We start from the raw sequence: 20,031 nt of genomic DNA, 5'->3' as shown, positions 1-20,031 counted from the left end.
ATGCCCTTTTCTTAGAGTGGGAATGCATGTTGGACTGTAGCAGTTGAACTGAAAGGAATTGGCAGTTACAAGCCAATTTTAATTTTATGTATGATCATACATGCCTGCCTCTGTGGGTGAGGGATCTAAATGTCTTGGAAAGTGTTGATCACTCTACCGTGCCACAAGTCAATATCTGTATCGTTGAAGAATGGGCACTTCTTGAAAGATCTATGATCTGATCCATTATTTGAACATTTCAGTGGTTTAAGATCAATGATGAGTGAATGGACTTATTAGGCTGAGGAAGCAGATTTCCATAGTCACCACCTTGATATCTGCCTCCAGACGCTGTATCCTCTTTGGAGCACTTAGTTTTGGGTTTCAAGCTCTTAAAACATCACATAGCTTCAACCCAGCCTAATCCGTTAGAGGCTGTAACACTGGCCACTTACTGCCTCCCAAGCATTCCATCATGGCCAGAATTGCCTCTGTAGCCACCATTCCTCTGTTTCCCCTTCATCTGTGCCCCTCCCACCATGAACTCACTGTCTCCAGTGACCTTTTAAGCTCAAGCCTTTAATTCACTCATCACCAGTTCTCCTCAGGTTGGGAACAGAGTCTGTCAAAAGCAGATCTCAAAAGTCCAAAAGAAACACACAGTTTTTCAGCTCATCTTCCCTTCTTTAACTCTCACTCACAGTTTTTATCTGGCCAGGGCTTTGCAGGAGCCATGCTTGCTCCTCTTACCTGCTCCTTCCACCAGTCCCATCTCCACACAGTCTTCTGTTTCCTGAGCTTCCCCAGCTTTCTGTCGGGCTTCCTTTCCTGCCTTTGGTAGTCTGAGCTACTGTCTCAGTCACATCCTCCCTGGAGCTTTCTGCTGCCTTTTATATTGGAATCACCTGATTTCTCTCAGGTGGGACTCTTCTTGTAATCAGGACTGACTTAACCCCAGGGTCTCCAGCCCACAGGCAAACCACCCTCTTACGTACACCAAACACTTCTATTGGAGGAGACTTCCTATAACATGTTACGGCCTCATGCTCTCATGAGTTATTTCAGAATAACATAGGGTATGATTTTAAAGTGGAAGAGCTAGTCTGGAAAACCTGTGTGTGGACACTTATTTCTAAATGAGTGCCTTTTTCCTGAATTAGCTTAATGCACTACCAAAATTTATAGACAGGCCCTGAGAGAAAGTAAAGACTTCCTCTAATTAAAAAGTTGATCTCTCCAAGGAAGTGGGGAGGAGTGTGTCTCCACCCTGTGTGGTCTGCCTCATACATTCCCTTACCTGTAGGCCAAACACACATTCTTTGATTTGATCTAAAATAATGCCGGACAGATTATTGTATTTTCACGCTTCCAGACTCTCCCGCCATAGAGCTTTGTTCTCCCGCTTCCAAACTAAAACCTTGAGGAGAATCCTTTCTAGTGCTTAAACTGATACTTCTAACATGTTTCATTCATAAAAGGAGTATTTTAAATAACTTTTGAGAAACTGGAAACTGGACTCTCTGGAACGAGGTACTGAAATGCAGACTGAGCAGCTTTGTTCTTGGGGTAGGATTGAAATGGAGTTCACTGCTTCAGGATGGACACGCTCAGAAAACCATAACTGAGTGTGTTACTTCATATTCTTTCCTGGTAACCAGCTATATAGTTAATGTAGTCTAGACAGTAGACAAATGTGTAGTAAGGGACAGTTAATCACATAATAAATCAAATGTAGCCAGGTTTTGGCAGAAGTGAAAATCTGATGCTAACAAATGTGTCAAAGTCAGGCTGGGGAGCTGGAAGAGAGTGGTCTTTTTAGCGGGGCCCTTACCCTTCTTTTCACCCTGGCCCTTCCTGGCGGCTGGGGGGCTTCCCCAGAGTCGGAAGGGGCGAGGGACCTGGCAGCAGCGGAGGTCATCCCGGTGTTCGCCGCTGCCGGTGCCCCAGCGGGGGCAGTAGCAGGTGGTTCAGCTGCAGCAGTGGAGGTAGAGGCTGGGGGGGGGGGGGGGCGGCAGGGTCTTCTGGAGGAGCCCCACCCGCCTTGTCCCCCGCCATAATGAGCAGGGAGGGAGGGGGAGACACCAGAAAGAGGAGGGGAAAGGGGAAGCGGGTAGACCACTCCTCCCCGCTAGGCTGCGGGCAGAGGAGGAGGGCTCCAAAAGGGGTGGGCTGGATGGGGGGCAATCAAGGGCTAGGGGTCAGTCACCGACAGGGGGTGGGATTCCGGCTCCTCTAGCTGCACTAGGGGAGGGGGAATACAACAGCATTGGGGGGTGCAGTGAAGGGGGTCAAACTAAAATGGGGAGGGGCACAAGCGCATGGGAGAGGGCATAGGCGCACGGAGCGAAAGGCTAAGCAGGCTGGTGGAAGGTAGATACATTAGCCCTAGAACAGAGGTTCTCAGACTATGGGTTGGGACCCCAAAGTGGGTCATGACCCCATTTTAATGGAGTCTTCAGGACTGGCAATTGACTTGCTAGAGCTCAGGGCTGAAGAGAGGGGCAGGGCTTGAATGGGCTCAGGCTTCAGGAATAGATGGCCAGCCCTCTGTGGAGAAAGAGGTGGTTAGGGACTATTTAGAAAAGCTGGACGTGCACAAGTCCATGGGGCCGGACGAGTTGCATCCGAGAGTGCTAAAGGAATTGGCGGCTGTGATTGCAGAGCCATTGGCCATTATCTTTGAGAACTCGTGGCGAACAGGGAAAGTCCCGGATGACTGGAAAAAGGCTAATGTAGTGCCAATCTTTAAAAAAGGGAAGAAGGAAGATCCTGGGAACTACAGGTCAGTCAGCCTCACCTCAGTCCCCGGAAAAATCATGGAGCAGGTCCTCAAAGAATCAGTCCTGAAGCACTTAGATGAGAAGAAAGTGATCAGGAACAGTCAGCATGGATTCACCAAGGGAAGGTCATGCCTGACTAATCTAATCGCCTTCTATGATGAGATTACTGGTTCTGTGGATGAAGGGAAAGCAGTGGATGTCTTGTTTCTTGACTTTAGCAAAGCTTTTGACACGGTCTCCCACAGTATTCTTGTCAGCAAGTTAAAGAAGTACGGGCTGGATGAATGCACTATAAGGTGGGTAGAAAGTTGGCTAGATTGTCGGGCTCAACGGGTGTAGTGATCAATGGCTCCATGTCTAGTTGGCAGCCGGTGTCAAGTGGAGTGCCCCAGGGGTCGGTCCTGGGGCCGGTTTTGTTCAATATCTTCATAAATGATCTGGAGGATGGTGTGGATTGCACTCTCAGCAAATTTGCGGATGATACTAAACTGGGAGGAGTGGTAGATACGCTGGAGGGCAGGGATAGGATACAGAGGGACCTAGACAAATTGGAGGATTGGGCCAAAAGAAATCTGATGAGGTTCAATAAGGATAAGTGCAGGGACCTGCACTTAGGACAGAAGAACCCAATGCACAGCTACAGTCTAGGGACCGAATGGCTAGACAGCAGTTCTGCGGAAAAGGACCTAGGGGTGACAGTGGACGAGAAGCTGGATATGAGTCAGCAGTGTGCCCTTGTTGCCAAGAAGGCCAATGGCATTTTGGGATTTATAAGTAGGGGCATAGCGAGCAGATCGAGGGACGTGATCGTCCCCCTCTATTCGACATTGGTGAGGCCTCATCTGGAGTACTGTGTCCAGTTTTGGGCCCCACACTACAAGAAGGATGTGGATAAATTGGAGAGAGTCCAGCGAAGGGCAACAAAAATGATTAGGGGACTGGAACACATGAGTTATGAGGAGAGGCTGAGGGAACTGGGATTGTTTAGTCTGCAGAAGAGAAGAATGAGGGGGGATTTGATAGCTGCTTTCAACTACCTGAGAGGTGGTTCCAGAGAGGATGATTCTAGACTATTCTCAGTGGTAGAAGAGGACAGAACGAGGAGTAATGGTCTCAAGTTGCAGTGCGGGAGGTTTAGGTTGGATATTAGGAAAAACTTTTTCACTAAGAGGGTGGTGAAACACTGGAATGCGTTACCTAGGGAGGTGGTAGAATCTCCTTCCTTAGAAGTTTTTAAGGTCAGGCTTGACAAAGCCCTGGCTGGGATGATTTAATCGGGGATTGGTCCTGCTTTGAGCAGGGGGTTGAACTAGATGACCTCCTGAGGTCCCTTCCAACCCTGATATTCTATGATTCAGTCCCGCCTCCTGGGGTCATGTCGTAATTTTTGTTGAACGGGGTCACGATGCAATGAAGTTTGAGAACTCCTGCCCTAGAATGATAAAGGCCCTTTTTCAAGGGTGCCATTTGAGGGGGGATGGGCGGGCTCCTCTTACCTCCTCTTCTCCCTCCCACCCCGAGTTTCATACCAGAGGTCTGCTCACAGTGCATGCCCTAGCCCCAGAGGAAGCTCTTAACTGCAACACAGCTTGTGCTCTTCGGGTAGGGAGTTTGTTTATAACCACAAAAAAACCAGGAGTACTTGTGACACCTTAGAGACTAACAAATTTATTGGAGCATAAGTTGTAGTCTCTTCGGTGCCACAAGTACTCCTGGTTTTTTTGCAGATACAGGCTAACACAGCTGCTACTCTGAAACCTGTTTATAACCAGAGGCAGGGTGATTAAGATAACAAAAGGCTTGTCATTAAATTAAATTGAGGATTGTTAGATGATCCTGAAAGCATTGCCAGGCACTCCAGTTAAAAGATAGGAAACAAAGGGTAGGAATAAGAAAAGGAGTACTTGTGGCAACTTAGAGACTAACCAATATATTAGAGCATAAGCTTTCGTGAGCTACAGCTCACTTCCTCAGATGCATATCGTGGAAACTGCAGCAGACTTTATATATACACAGAGAATATGAACCAATACCTCCTCCCACCCCACTGTCCTGCTGGTAATAGCTTATCTAAAGTGATCATCAGGTGGGCCATTTCCAGCACAAATCCAGGTTTTCTCACCCTCCACCCCCCACACAAATTCACTCTCCTGCTGGTGATAGCCCATCCAAAGTGACAACTCTTTACACAATGTGCATGACAATCAAGTTGGGCTATTTCCTGCACAAATCCAGGTTTTCCCACATCCCCCCCACCCCCATACACACACAAACTCACTCTCCTGCTGGTAATAGCTCATCCAAACTGACCACTCTTCAAGTTTAAATCCAAGTTAAACCAGAACATCTGGGGGAGAGGGGTAGGGAAAAACAAGAGGAAACAGGCTACCTTGCATAATGACTTAGCCACTCCCAGTCTCTATTTAAGCCTAAATTAATAGTATCCAATTTGCAAATGAATTCCAATTCAGCAGTTTCTCGCTGGAGTCTGGATTTGAAGTTTTTTTGTTTTAAGATAGCGACCTTCATGTCTGTGATTGCGTGACCAGAGAGATTGAAGTGTTCTCCGACTGGTTTATGAATGTTATAATTCTTGACATCTGATTTGTGTCCATTTATTCTTTTACGTAGAGACTGTCCAGTTTGACCAATGTACATGGCAGAGGGGCATTGCTGGCACATGATGGCATATATCACATTGGTGGATGTGCAGGTGAACGAGCCTCTGATAGTGTGGCTGATGTTATTAGGCCCTGTGATGGTGTCCCCTGAATAGATATGTGGGCACAATTGGCAACAGGCTTTGTTGCAAGGATAAGTTCCTGGGTTAGTGGTTCTGTTGTGTGGTATGTGGTTGTTGGTGAGTATTTGCTTCAGGTTGCGGGGCTGTCTGTAGGCAAGGACTGGCCTGTCTCCCAAGATTTGTGAGAGTGTTGGGTCATCCTTTAGGATAGGTTGTAGATCCTTAATAATGCGTTGGAGGGGTTTTAGTTGGGGGCTGAAGGTGACGGCTAGTGGCGTTCTGTTATTTTCTTTGTTAGGCCTGTCCTGTAGTAGGTAACTTCTGGGAACTCTTCTGGCTCTATCAATCTGTTAGAATAGATAGTCAGTTTTCAGAATAGAGAGGGGTAAATAGGGATAAACATTGAGGTGGCAAAATTTGCAGATGATATAAAATTATTCAAGATAGTTAAGTCCACAGCTGACTGCAAAGAGTTACAAAGGGCTTGCACAAAGCTGGGTGACTGGGCAACAAAATGGCAGATGAAATTCAGTGTTGATAAATGCAAAGTAATGCACATGGCAAACTGTAATCCCAACTATACGATCAAAATGATGGGGTCTAAATTAGCTGTTACCTGTCAAGAAAGAGTTCTTGAAGTCATTGTGGATAGTTCTCTGAAAACATCTGCTCAGTGTGCAGTGGCAATTAAAAAAGCTAACAATATTGGGAATCATAGGAAAGGGATAGATAATAAGACAGAAAGTATCTCATTGCCTCTGTATAAATCCATGATATGCCCACATCTTGAATACTGTGTGCAGATTTGGACACCCATCTCAAAAAAGATATATTGGAATTGGAAAAGGTACAGAAAAGGGCAACAGAAATTATTGGGGTATGGAACAACTTCTGTCTGAGGAAAGATTAAAAAGACTAGAACTTTTCAGCTTGGAAAAGAGATGACTAAGGGGGAATAAGATAGAGGTCTATAAAATCATGAATGGTGTGGAAAAATTGAATAAGGAAATATTATTTACTACTTCGCATAACACAAGACGAAGGGTCACGCAATGAAATTAATAGGGAGCAGATTTAAAACAAACAAAAGAAACGGCAGAGTCCTGTGGCACCTTATAGACTAACAAACGTATTGGAGCATAAGCTTTCGTGGGTGAATACTCACTTCATTGGATGCAAGCTTATGGTCCAATACGTCTGTTAGTCTAAAAGGTGCCACAGGACTTTTAGTCTGGATCTGTAAAAGCGGCAAACATGGCTACCCCTCTGATACTAAACAAAACAAAGTATTTCTTCACAGCATTTCTGTGGAACTCTTTGCCAGGGGATGTTGCAAAGGCCAAAATTATAACAGGGTTCCAATAAGAACTAGATACGTTCATGGAGGATAGGTCCATCAATGGCTATTAGCCAGGATGGGCAGGGATGCAACACCATGTTCTGCATGTCCCTACCCTCTGTTTGCAGGAAGCTGGGAGTGGGCAACGGGATGAATCACTTGATGATTGCCCTGTTCTGTTCATTCCCTCTGAAGCACCTGGCATTGGCCATTGTTGGAAGATAGGATACAGGGCCCCAACCCCCTGCCTTGAGCCCCCTGCCGCACCCCTTCTGCGCCCCAACCCCTTGCCCTGAGCCCTTTCCTGCACACTGCACCCCCTGCCCCAGCCCTACATTCATGGCCCTGCATACAATTTCCCTACCCAGATGTGGCCCTCAGGCCAAAAAGTTTGCCCACCCCGGTCTAATATTTATTTAATTTTCTTTCTTTTATATAGGAACTAGATACAGTGTTCCTGTCTGCTAATTGCTAAGTTATCTGCCAAAAAACTAGAGTTTTCAGGTCCCTAAGTAGCCCCTGGAATCACGGTTAAAGTTGCCCCTCCCTCACCAAAATCTGAAATGTTGCTCCTGCCCTTTTTCCTGTAAGCTGATAAGGGGTTAACTTAGGTCAAATAGGGACACCTGAATGACCAAAGCTGAATACCTGTTTAGGGGAAGAGTTGGCGCCCTGGGGCCAACAAGGGGAAAACCCCTCCCCAGTGAGGGGGCAGGGAAAGGGATTCCCCCTTTGTTTTCTGTTTATAAATTGATTTATTTTTGTTTGGTGGAGAAGCATTCCTTGGGCATGCCCTGAGGCCTATCTTGAACATGCTAATAAGAAAATACAGAGGGGGAAGGCAAATACTGTCCAGAGTGGGGCTGATTTACCCCAGACCCCACCACTGCCAGAGCGGGATCTGAGTTACTACAGAGAATTCTTTCCTGGGTGTCTGGCTGGTGAGTCGTGCCCACATGCTCAGGGTTTAGCTGATTGCCATATTTGGGGTCAGGAAGGAATTTTCCCCAGGGCAGATTGGCAGAGGCTTTGGGGGGTTTTTGCCTTTCTCTGCAGCGTGGGGCACGGATCACTTGCTGGAGGATTCTCTGCATCTTGAAGTCTTTAAACCACAATTTGAGGACTTCAGTAGGTCAGACATAGGTTACAGGAGTGGGTGGGTGAGATTCTGTGGCCTACGTTGTGCAGGAGGTCAGACTAGACGATCATAATGGTCCCTTCTGACCTTAAAGTCTATGATTCTATGCTAAGTCCAGCAAGACAGTGGAGGTGCCTTGCCACACCAGGCTAACTGAGTAGTTGTTACTTGCTGAGCAGCTAGACATGGTGTTACACGCTCTAAGGTGAGAGCCCAAAATGCCTTGTCTAATAGTTGATTTTTAAAATATTAAAAACTCATTCTCATGAAAGCGTGATGTTCAGCTAATATCTGTAAGCTTAAACATGTTCTCCCTTTCATATCTTAGCAATACCTTCAGAAACTCTCTAGGTGGTCTTTGCTCTTAGCAAGTGAATTGTACGGTAGCTACTTTATATTTGTGTTTCATAAGGTGCAGTTTGGACAAAAAGTTCTTCTATCCTGATATGTGCAATATACTGTATAAAATACCTTTTGTTTTCACCCTCATAGCGAGGTCAGTTACCTGCTGTTGGATTCTCTGTCTCTAAACTTACGCTTCCTCTTTGTACCTTACAGGCTGACACCTTAAAAGAGAGATATCAGAAGATTGGGGACACGAAGAGAAACACTCCAGTTGAAGTTCTCTGTGAGAACTTTCCAGGTAAGGCCCAGTTGGAATTGTTATACCGGTTGTACTCTCTGTGTAAGGTGTCAATTATGAACTGGACATAACCCATCCTATTGTATCATAGAAGATTAGGATTGGGAGAGACCTCAGGAGGTCATCTAGTTCAACCCCCTGCTCAAAGCAGGACCAACATATTTTGTTCTGTCAAAACATATTTGAATGATGTTTGTTACATTGCTCCTGTCAATGGCAAACACCTGGAGCTACTACCACTGTCAATCAGTAGTAGTCTCTATTCCCTCACTCTTCTCCAGTCCTTCAGTCCTTACTTGCAGTTAATTGCCAACACGGTCCTTTGTATTGAGGTGGTTGGAGAATGCTCAATTGCCCACGGTTGCTCCTTGTTCTGTGAAGAGGAATGGAAACAGCAGCCCCCACTTGGCCATCTTCCAAAAAAGACTGTGTCATGTTTGTTAATTGCTTCTCTGAAGTGACTGCCTCGGGTATATGGAGTTTATTCTCCGCAGAGCTCTGATATTTTTGAAGCAGTGAAAGAACTGGGTGGCCAATTTAGCAGATCCTGGGTGTCAACCTTGAGCAAGTTCCCTCAGCTGGATACTGACCAGGCCACCAGTGCCGGCTTCCTCCGGGCCATAGGGGTGCTCAACCCACCCCTCCCTCCGCCATCACAAACCCCCTTCCCCAAGCCTCCACCCCTGCCCTGCCTCTTCCCACCCCCACTCCATCCCTGCCCTGCCACTTCCCACCCAGCTCCCCCAAAGAGGAGTAGCAGGCACAGTAGGTAATTATTGTTGTTTTAAGTAGCACTAACTTCCCAGCAGGATTTTGGTCAGAAATCCACTGGGTCCCAAGATCAGATATGCCTTTGCGAGTGGCTGCTCCCTTGTTCTGCCCTCTTCCATCCTCACTCCAAAAGCCCCAGAGCTCCTGTGGGACAAAGTGGAGCTGCTGCTTCTCGTTGCTGGTTTGGAACCTTTGCTGTCTTCCAGGCTGCAGAGCAGAGCATATATGGCCTGATAGCAACAACAAGAGAGGGACCCTAACCCTAACCCCCTCCCATCCCACCCCTGTCCTTTCACCTCAGTGAGTGTGAACTACAAATAGGGTGACCAGGTGTCCCGATTTTATAGGGACAGTCCCGATTTTTGGGTCTCTTTCTTATATAGACTCCTATTACCCGCACCTCCTGTCCTGATTTTTCACACTTGCTGTCTGGTCCCCCTAACTACAAAGCCAATCTGCACCATTTCAAAGTTAATATTGCTAAGTGGGGCAGTTCAGTTTTTCTGTCTGTAAAGTGACTAAATGCAAAAACCATGCTGATGCAACGTTAGCAGTAGTATTATGGCGGCACCTAGAGGACCAAGCCTTGTTGAGCTCTGCACTGTGCAGACATAACAGACAGCCCCTGCCCTGAGAAGGGCACAGTTTAACAGTGTGAATTGGAACAGGGCAGTAAATTCAAAAGTTATGAATCCCACAGTAACTAACTCCTCAGCACATATAAAGTGCTAAAAAGCTTTAGGTCAACAGTTAACTGGGCAAGTAATCAGAACACTGTATGTGTAAGGGGAACAAGTTAATGTTACTCATTATGACTGTTGTATGAACAACTTATCCATAATATAACAATTGCATTTTTCTGCATACAATATACCGTATATACTCGTTCATTAGCCTGTTCATTTATAAGCCGACCCCCCAGGATCAATAGGTAAAAATAGTAAAAAAAAAAACAAAAAACAAAAAACCTGTATGACCCTTTCATAAGCTGACCCTATATTTCAGGGGTTGGCAAACTTTGGCTCCCGGCCCATCAGGGTAAGCCGCTGGTGGGTCGGGACTTTTTGTTTACCTGGAGCGTTCACAGGCACGGAGCCCCTCAGTTCCCTGTGGCCGCGGTTCGCCATCCCAGCCAATGGGAGCTGCGGGAAGTGGCACTTCTCGCAGCTCCCATTGGCTGAGAACAGCGAACCGCGGCCACGGGGAACTGAAGGGCTCCATGCCTGCAGACGCTCCAGGTAAACAAACCGACAGTGTGTTAGATATTCAATGATTTGATAGAGTTTAAAATCATCAAATTTTGGTGTAGACCCATTTATAAGCCGACCCCCCGCTCTTTGATGTGTCACTTTTTTACCAAAAATATTCAGTTTATGAACGAGTATATACGGTACATTGGATGGATTTCATGGAGGATATGTTGACATTTGGATTCCTGATGCCTTTGCTTTAGTGCTTCCCAGCTCTTCTGATATCATATCATATCATTCATAGCCATGTAGTTCTGGGCAGGGACAGTTTTTTTGTTATGTATTTGTACAACACCTAACACAAAGGAGCCCCAGTCACAGACCGGGCCCCAGCGTGCTACTGCAATTCAGCTAATATAAATAGAGACTAAATCGCCACCTAAGTAACTTCATGCACATACTGTACATAGCCTTATAGTGCAAACATCTCTACAAGAGCAATATTGTGACTGTCCTGGGATGCTCTCATGCCTTACCTGCAGCTACTTGAAGTCACTGTATGCCACCACAACAAATACTGTGTTTGTGCTGTTGAGACTTAAAATTGCATTTATCACAAAAACACACATTTTATTAAATAATTGTTACATTAATAAATATGCAAAATAGAACTTACATACTTGAATTAAAAATCTACACAGGGGAGGGCAGCAGGTGTCTGGAGCAGGCAGAAAACTTGACCTTTAAATAGTGTCATAAAATTGAATTGCATGTAAAGTATTAATTATTTATTAAAGCTTTTTTTAATAAAGGAAAGCAGGTAAGCACTGGACAAGGTAGTCAAGGCAGTTGTTTCATCACATGATGCTGTGAAAAGGATCAAATGATTCTAAAATTAAAAAAACTCAGCTCATTCAAACATTAAAAGAATCAAAATAAAAGGAAAATATTGCTAGGTTTTGGAGAAAGGCTTTCCTGAAGATGCTGATGTGGGAATGAACAGCAATCAAACATGGTGGCAGATGGGCTGGCTCAGGAGGGCAGTGTGTACTGCCTAGCAAGAGACTTGTGTTTGATTCACAGTGTCGGATCCTTAATTTGTGTCAGCTGTCCTAGCTCAAACTGAAGTCAGTGGAGTTGTGACCATTTACACCATCTGAAGATCTCATGCCCCCCGCCCCCACCCCACTCCCAGTCTCTTCCTTTGCCTGGCCTACAGAGGAAGGGGGATAAGACTGGTCTGTCATTCAACAGCTACCATATGTCTCCAGGCAACGAAGCGGTGCTGGCAAGTGATTCTAGGGAGCTCTGTAAGTCAGAAGCGTGCTGACTGTGATGTGGCACGTAAAGTCGGGGGAGGTGACACGCTGCCCAAGCTTCAGGATTGGGGCACGAGCAGGAAGATTTCCAGAAAAATGGTGTGTTTTTCTTGCTTCCATAGCCTTTGATACTGTCAAACTAGCACTGCTTTTATGTATTGTGTGGAGGAGACTTCACCTGCCTGTTCCAGCAGGGGATGCTTTTGTGCATATTTTTAAATATGTATTGTGATAGACTCAGGCCAGTTGGGTACAGCAGAGTAGTAGAAGGCAGATATACTGGCCCCTGGGTAAGCAGTTTTCCCTTCCCTGACTGACCAGAGCAGGGGCTGCTCCAGGCTAGGGTGGACACAGGTCTCCAGTTAGCCTGCAAAAGAGTCAGTTGAAGCCGTTAGGCTAATGAGAACACCTGATTCCAATTAACCTGCAAAGAGTCAGGTGAGGCTGTTAAGCTAATGTGAACACCTGACTCTAATTAAGGCCACTCTAATACTATAAAAGGGCTCACTCCAAGTCAGGCAGAGGCGAGCCAGGGGAGAGGAAGTGTGGCTGGGTAATGAAGACACCCTCAAGCCACTGGAAAGGGAGCCCTAAGGTAAGGGTGAAGAAGGTGTTGAGAGAGAGAGAAGTGGGAGAGCTGTGGGGAAGTGGCCCAGGGAAATGTAGCAACTCTGGCAGTGAAAGGTCGGCTGCCAACAGCTGCTGCCATTAGGGTCCCTGGGCCGGAACCTGGAGTAGAGGGTGGGCCCAGGTTCCCCCTCAGCTCGCCACTACAGAAACACCTCCTGGGAGGGGAAGACAGGCCCCTGTCAGGACAGGAGGCTTAACTGTTCTGGAATAAGCCTGTAGGGACAACAGAGACTGTGGGAGTTCTCTCACCAACTTCCTTGCTGGCTTATGATGAAAATGGCTCAGTAGGCTGTGACCCTTGCCTCTAGAGGGAGAAGGGCTACATAGAGGGTTATGGTGAGCCTCTGAGACTAGCGTAATCTGCCAGGAAGTGTGGGACCCACTGAGACAAGGTCGGAGCTCTGCCACGGTATACTTTACCCACTTCTATTCAAACTCCCCGTAAGTATCAGCGCTGCTTTTAAAGATGCATCTCCTCTTACAAGATCACTTTCATCACCGCTAAAGACTGGAAGGCCAAGTTTGCCCAATAGCCTCCAGCTGGCTTCTCAGGGTATTGCAAAGACTAGATCCCACCAGTTGTATTCCTCTCATGCTGGAGGGGATTGTGATCTATACAGAGACATGGCGTGAACAGCAGGTGACTTTACTGTGTGTGCTGCTCTAGGTCTTTTAGTCTGGGCAGAGATATTGATACTCCTTTTTTTTTTTCCTTTTGTCCTTGCCTTTTTCCAACAGAGGAGATGGCCACATATCTTCGTTATGTCAGGCGATTAGACTTCTTTGAGAGACCAGACTACGATTACTTACGAACTATCTTTACAGAGCTATTTGAAAAAAAAGGCTACACCTTTGATTATGCCTACGACTGGGTTGGCAGGCCACTGGTAAGTTTTGTTTGCAAAACAAGCACCCTCCTTCCAGAAATAAGTCTCCTAGTCCCTCATGGTTGCTTTTCCAGCTGTGTGGGCACATAAGAATTTCCTTTCATAGCCTCGAAAACCAATTGCAGCCTCTAGGTAGGATGGTCTGTTCACCAGCTTTGCACTGATAAGGCTTTGTAAAATGGTAATGACTCCCCAAGCAGCTAGGACAAATATTCTAGTGAAGTGATGATGTGTTGCAGTTGGGGAATGGGAAACTGAGTGCTGGGATGGCTTTTCTTCAGAAATCATAATGGTTCACTCTCCCTGTCAATCAGGAGAATGTGTCTATCTTTCTCCTGGTGGAAATTAGCACAGGAGATCTTCTGCATCTCTGTTGGAACCTTAAACACCCTTCCCTATTTGCCTCTGGTTTTACTCCTCCCCCTCTCACTTTCTGGTTTAGAACAATGGGGGTTCTCTTCAAAGCCCATCACACTGCTGTGCAATGCCTGCATAGGTCATAAGGCTCTCCCTCTCCATCACTGAGCATGCTATAATGAGGCAATCCAACCTGAGTGTCCCATATGGCAGTTGCAGGTCATACCACAGGAACAGCTGGCAAATTTTAACACATTCATGTGCATATTAACATTAGCTACGGAGTATTTTGCTGCAGTGACACTTCTTCTTGCTTCATACAAAAGATCACAAAAATCATTACTAGATTGTTGGCAAATTTGTTTTTAAATGAAGTATTACCCTTCTCGGTCAAGCTTCGATGCTCCTAAGGTTCCATCCCTCAGGACCTTTCTGTTTCAGAACATAGCACCCAAGTCTGTTATATGCAGGATGGACTCATAATGAGCCACATCTGCCCAAGGGACTCAGCAATAATTAAACTGCGGCTTTTTGTAGTGTTCCAACACTTAACAGGATGGAGACTGCTGCCTGTTACAGAATGATTAGAAGTCATGGATTTTAGACGCAGAACCTCCTGCATGTGGACACTTTCATCAAGTTGGTTTTGTCATGAGAAATAACCTCTCCCTTACAATGGTCTGGGGATTCTAAAAAAGGGCAAATCCCAATACCAGTGTGTTTTTAGATTGCTCTTCTAATCATGGGGAGGGCCATAGGGGAAAGGGTAAATGCAGAATGCTCATGTTCTGGAGTCTGCTAACTCCTTAACTTCCACCCTCTCCTTTTCTAAGCATGCTGTCATTGTTCCCTTGTTCATCAGCTTGCAGCAGAAGATTAGTTCCCTGGTCTGTCACCACCAAACAGAACATGCTAACTACATTCCTGACATGTTGCTTAGAAATTATGGAACCATCTGTATGCGGAAAAAGCTTTGCCAAGAGGCCCACTGATGCCTCTTGAAGAACTCTCATAAAACATATCTATGTAGAATCCATTCTGCTGGTTGCTCATGCAAAGGACAGTCACTTACTGTGTTTGTAGGCCACTCTGCTTTTGTGGTTTTTACATGAATACTCAGTCATTATATACAACATTTCCTATGTTTGCTTATTTTGCACAGTAACATTATCTTTTAAAAGGAAGTCATTCTTGTAAATCTCATTTCTCTTCACTAATGTTTAATTTCAGAGGCAATGGGCAAAAAGCCCATTTTAAGACAAGTTTCCTATCATTCCTTTAACAATTCACCATTGGTTGCTATGGAGATCATGAAGTTACAAGCTGGGATTATGATTTAGTTGGGAACTGAGCAGATGAAGCCTTAATTAACACATCCTGTTCCTAAAAGTAAGAAGACATGAGATGAGGAGGAAAACACTATGCATAAAACTATCCCTATTTGCAATTGTAATTAACTCAATTTAAAGCACACTAAAGTGTGCTCAGATACCATGGAGTTGGGTACCTTTATAAATATATTGTGATGGGGCAAGGCCAGATGGCTATAGAAAAGTAGTGGGAGATAGATATATTAGCTCCAGGCTAAACAAATCCCTGGTATCAGGTTAAGTGAAGTGGAAGCTGCTCCAGGTCAATTAAGACACCTGGGGCCAATTAAGAACTTTCCAGAAGGCAGGGAGAATGCTAGGTTGATTGGGACACCTGAAGCCAATCAGGGGCTGGCTGAAACTAGTTAAAAGCCTCCCAGTCTGTCAGGTGGGTGTGCATGTCAGGAGCTGTGGGAGGAAGTTGCGCTGTTGGAGAGGCTGAGTAGTACACACCATATCAGGCACAAGGAAGGAGGCCTTGAGGTAAGGGTGAAGTGGAATTTGAGGAAGGGAGGGTTGCTGTGGGGGAAGTAGCCCAGGGAATTGTACATGTCATGTTTCTAAAAGGTCAGCTACCATAGCTGATACTATTAGGGTCCCTGGGCTGGAGCCCGGAGTAGAGGCTGGGCCCAGGCTCTCCCCCCCACACACCTTTGCCCCCTGATTAATCACTGAGACTGGGAGACAACAGAGGCTGTGCAAGGAAGGATAACTTCTCACCTCCCTTGCTGGCTTATGATGAAAATGGCTCAGTAGTCTGTGACCCTTGTCTCTAGAGAAAGAAGGGTTACGTGGAGGGTCACAGTGAGGCTCTGAGGCTAGCAAAATCCGCCCGGAAACACAGGACCCACAGTGGCAAGGTCAGAGCTGTGTCACAACTGGTGTCAGAGGTGGGATTTCATTCATAGCTTGGCGGGAGAAAGAGGTTTAAAAAAAAGAAAAAAGTGCACTGGGGTTTTGGATTTTTTTTTTTTTTTTGGTTTTTGTTTGTTTTGTATCACAATGGAGGAGGTGGTAAGATCTCTGGTACAAGCCACGGCAGCCCAGCAGGAGGCCACCTGGGTTCAGGCAATGGCACAACAGGAGTTTATGCGGCTACAGCATGAAACCAATCAATTATTGATGAGCCAGGCGACCCAAGATCATGCCCTCTTGAGAGGGGTGGTGGACCAGCTGAAGATCCTCACCACCCAGGCCCGATGGGATGCGAACCCTGAGGGCCACTGGTTGTCTGCCAAAGATGACGTCAGGAGATGACATAGAGGCATATCTCCTCTCATTCAAAAGGACTGCTTAGCGTGAGGCGTGGCCCCAGGAGCAGTGGGCCAGCATTCTCGCCCCTTTTTTGTGTGGAAAGGCCCAGAAGGCCTACTTTGACTTTCCTGCCACGGATGCCACTGACTATACCCATCTGAAGGCAGACATCCTAGCACAATCAGGGGTAACGGCAGCGGTAAGGGCTCAGAGGTTCCATGAGTGGAAATACCAGGAGAACAAACTGCCGAGGTCCCAGCTATTCGACCTCATACACCTCGCACGGAAGTGGTTACAGCCCAAGGTGTGCAGGCGGGAGATTTTGGAGATCCTGGTCATCGACGGTTATGTGTGGGGACTGCTGCCAGATGGGTAGGCCAGAACGATCGGTCCACGTACGACAAGATGATCACACTTGTAGAAAGACTGATGACAGCCAGGGAACTGACCCGACTACCCAAGGAAGGCCCCTTTCGAAGCAAGCACCTGACCCCAACCCTGGAAGGTTGGGCAGCCAAACCCCTGGGGAGTCCTAGGTGGAAGAAGGGGGGGGGGGCAAAAACCAGCGGGGACCCTAGAAGGAAGGGATTGGCCTGAGTGGGGGGAACCATGGGACTAAACCCCCTAGCCCCCAGGAGAGGGGAGTGATTAAAAGCAATTATAGATGTTATGTATGTGGGGAGTGGGGACACATAGCAGCACAGTGTCCCAACACCGAGAAGCCTGTGCAATGTAACTTGGGGGATTGGGAGGTCCCAAGCTCCCTTATCCACCTCACCAGGGTCGCATTAGCCCAGCATAATTACACCAGGCCAGTGAGAATAAATGGAGCAGAGACTACAGCGCTTGTGGACTCTGGGAGTGCTATCACCCTCATATCGGGTAAGCTGGTAAAAAATAGTCAGCTGCTACAAGCCAAACGTGTAGCAGTGACGTGCGTGCATGGGGCTGTGAGCCATTACCCCACCATCCCAGTGGAGATAGAGGTTCAGGGAAACCCCATTGAGGTGACCGTGGGCGTACTTCCTAAACTTCCATATCCTGTAGTCATTGGGAGGGACTATCCAGGGTTTGATAATTTACTCCCCCCAGAGAGGCTGGAGGGAGGTGGGGACCCTGAGGACAGCGACTCGTTACCAGGGGAATGTCAACCCCCAATGTTCGCTGAGATTTCTCAGGATCTGTTCTCAGCCCCCCGGAAGACAAAAAAAGGGAGGAAGGCTGCGAAGGCCTTGGGAACCCGGATCCTGACCCAGGGCCAGAGGACCTCCCTAGTAGGCAGAAGGACGTGAGCAGCCAACAGAGAAACTTCCACCACAAAAGGTGAGCCAGAAGGTGCCCCCAGCCATGATGGCGGCGAGCCGTTGGAAGAAACAGAAGCCAGCCCTGGAAGCTTGGGCAGGTTAGTCCCGGGAGAGAGACTTTTGGGCGGGACTAGGTGGAGGACCCCAGATATGATAACGCCAGGAAGGAGGTGGCCGAGATCGATGGGATACCCGTGGATGGGAAGGTCCGGGGTCCCGGACCTTACTTTATAGTGAAGAAAGATCTCCTGTACCGCGTGGTGCAAATGCAGGAGCAAGTGATACAACAACTTCTGGTGCCACGAAAACCTCAAAAAGCCATATTGAGTCTCGCCCACAGTCACCTGTTTGGAGGACACCTAGGGGTAGAGAAAACCCAGGCACGGATCCTGCGGAGGTTCTTCTGGCCAGGAATACATGAAGATGTCCAGCGATACTGCACCTCTTGTCTGGAGTGTCAGTTACATAGCCCTTGGTCGCACTTGCTGGCTCCTTTGATGCCTCTTCCAATAATAGAGGTTCCTTTCGAACGGATAGCCATGGATCTGGTAGGGCCCCTAGAGAAGACAGCTCGGGGCCACCACCATGTGCTTGTTGTACTGGACTATGCAACCCGGTACCCGGAAGCTGTTCCCCTGCGCAACACAGCTTCCAAGACAATCGCTAAGGAGCTAGTACAGATCTTTGCCCGGGTTGGGCTACTCGAGGAAATATTGACTGATCAAGGGACACCTTTCAGGTCCAAGTTGATGAAAGATCTCTGTTCATTGCTCCATGTACAAGCCCTACGGACATCTGTATACCACCCGCAAACAGATGGCCTTGTGGAAAGGTTCAATAGGAACCTCAAGGCTATGATAAGGAAAGTGGTGAGCCGGGATGGGAAAGATTGGGATACCCTATTGCCTTACCTCATGTTCACCATCCGGGAGGTTCCGCAAGCCTCCACTGGTTTCTCTCCATTCGAACTACTATATGGGTGCCACCCTCGGAGCATATTGGATATAGCCAGGGAAGCCTGGGAAGAGGAGCCAAATCCCAGAAGGAACATAGAATCATAGAATATCAGGGTTGGAAGGGACCTCAGGAGGTCATCTAGTCCAACCCCCTGCTCAAAAGCAGGACCAATCCCCAATTAAATCATCCCAGCCAAGGCTTTGTCAAACCTGACCTTAAAAACTTCTAAGGAAGGAGATTCCACCACCTACCTAGGCAACGCCAGTATTTCACCACCCTCCTAGTGAAAAAGTTTTTCCTAATATCCAACTTAAACCTCCCCCACTGCAACTTGAGACCATTACTCCTTGTCCTGTCCTCTTCTACCACTGAGAATAGTCTAGAACCATCCTCTCTGGAACCACCTCTCAGGTAGTTGAAAGCAGCTATCAAATCCCCCCTCATTCTTCTCTTCTGCAGACTAAACAATCCCAGTTCCCTCAGCCTCTCCTCATAAGTCATGTGTTCCAGACCCCTAATCATTTTTGTTGCCCTTCGCTGGACTCTTTCCAATTTATCCACATCCTTTTTGTAGTGTGGGGCCCAAAACTGGACACAGTAGTCCAGATGAGGCCTCACCAATGTTGAATAGAGGGGGACGATCACGTCCCTCGATCTGCTTGCTATGCCCCTACTTATACATCCCAAAATGCCATTGGCCTTCTTGGCAACAAGGGCACACTGCTGACTCATATCCAGCTTCTCGTCCACTGTCACCCCTAGGTCCTTTTCCGCAGAACTGCTGCCTAGCCATTCGGTCCCTAGTCTGTAGCTGTGCATTGGGTTCTTCTGTCCTAAGTGTAGGACCCTGCACTTATCCTTATTGAACCTCATCAGATTTCTTTTGGCCCAATCCTCCAATTTGTCTAGGTCCCTCTGTATCCTATCCCTGCCCTCCAGCGTATCTACCACTCCTCCCAGTTTAGTATCATCCGCAAATTTGCTGAGAGTGCAATCCACACCATCTTCCAGATCATTTATGAAGATATTGAACAAAACCGGCCCCAGGACTGTCCCCTGGGGCACTCCACTTGACACTGGCTGCCAACTAGACATGGAGCCATTGATCACTACCCGTTGAGCCCGACAATCTAGCCAACTTTCTACCCACCTTATAGTGCATTCATCCAGCCCGTACTTCTTTAACTTGCTGACAAGAATACTGTGGAAGACCGTGTCAAAAGTTTTGCTAAAGTCAAGAAACAATACATCCACTGCTTTCCCTTCATCCACAGAACCAGTAATCTCATCATAGAAGGCGATTAGATTAGTCAGGCATGACCTTCCCTTGGTGAATCCATGCTGACTGTTCCTGATCACTTTCCTCTCAT

General features: G+C 47.1%; 1 protein-coding gene across 15 annotated transcripts in view; it reads left to right on the top strand.

Moving 5' to 3' along the window:
• The window catches only part of CSNK1G1 (casein kinase 1 gamma 1), a 258,375-nt gene that overhangs the window by 199,026 nt on the left and 39,318 nt on the right, over positions 1-20,031 (top strand). For all 15 annotated transcript variants that reach the window (XM_073363225.2, XM_073363224.2, XM_073363223.2 and 12 more), the window contains 2 exons: positions 8,538-8,622; positions 13,271-13,419. In XM_073363225.2, the coding sequence (XP_073219326.1) occupies positions 8,538-8,622; positions 13,271-13,419 (234 nt within the window). The remainder of the gene's footprint in view (positions 1-8,537; positions 8,623-13,270; positions 13,420-20,031) is intronic.

The sequence above is a fragment of the Lepidochelys kempii genome, chromosome 10 (genome assembly GCF_965140285.1).
Source record: "Lepidochelys kempii isolate rLepKem1 chromosome 10, rLepKem1.hap1, whole genome shotgun sequence".
NCBI lineage: Eukaryota > Metazoa > Chordata > Testudines > Cheloniidae > Lepidochelys > Lepidochelys kempii.
Note: the sequence above shows the minus strand (reverse complement) of the source record. Positions and strands in the feature narration are given on the sequence as shown.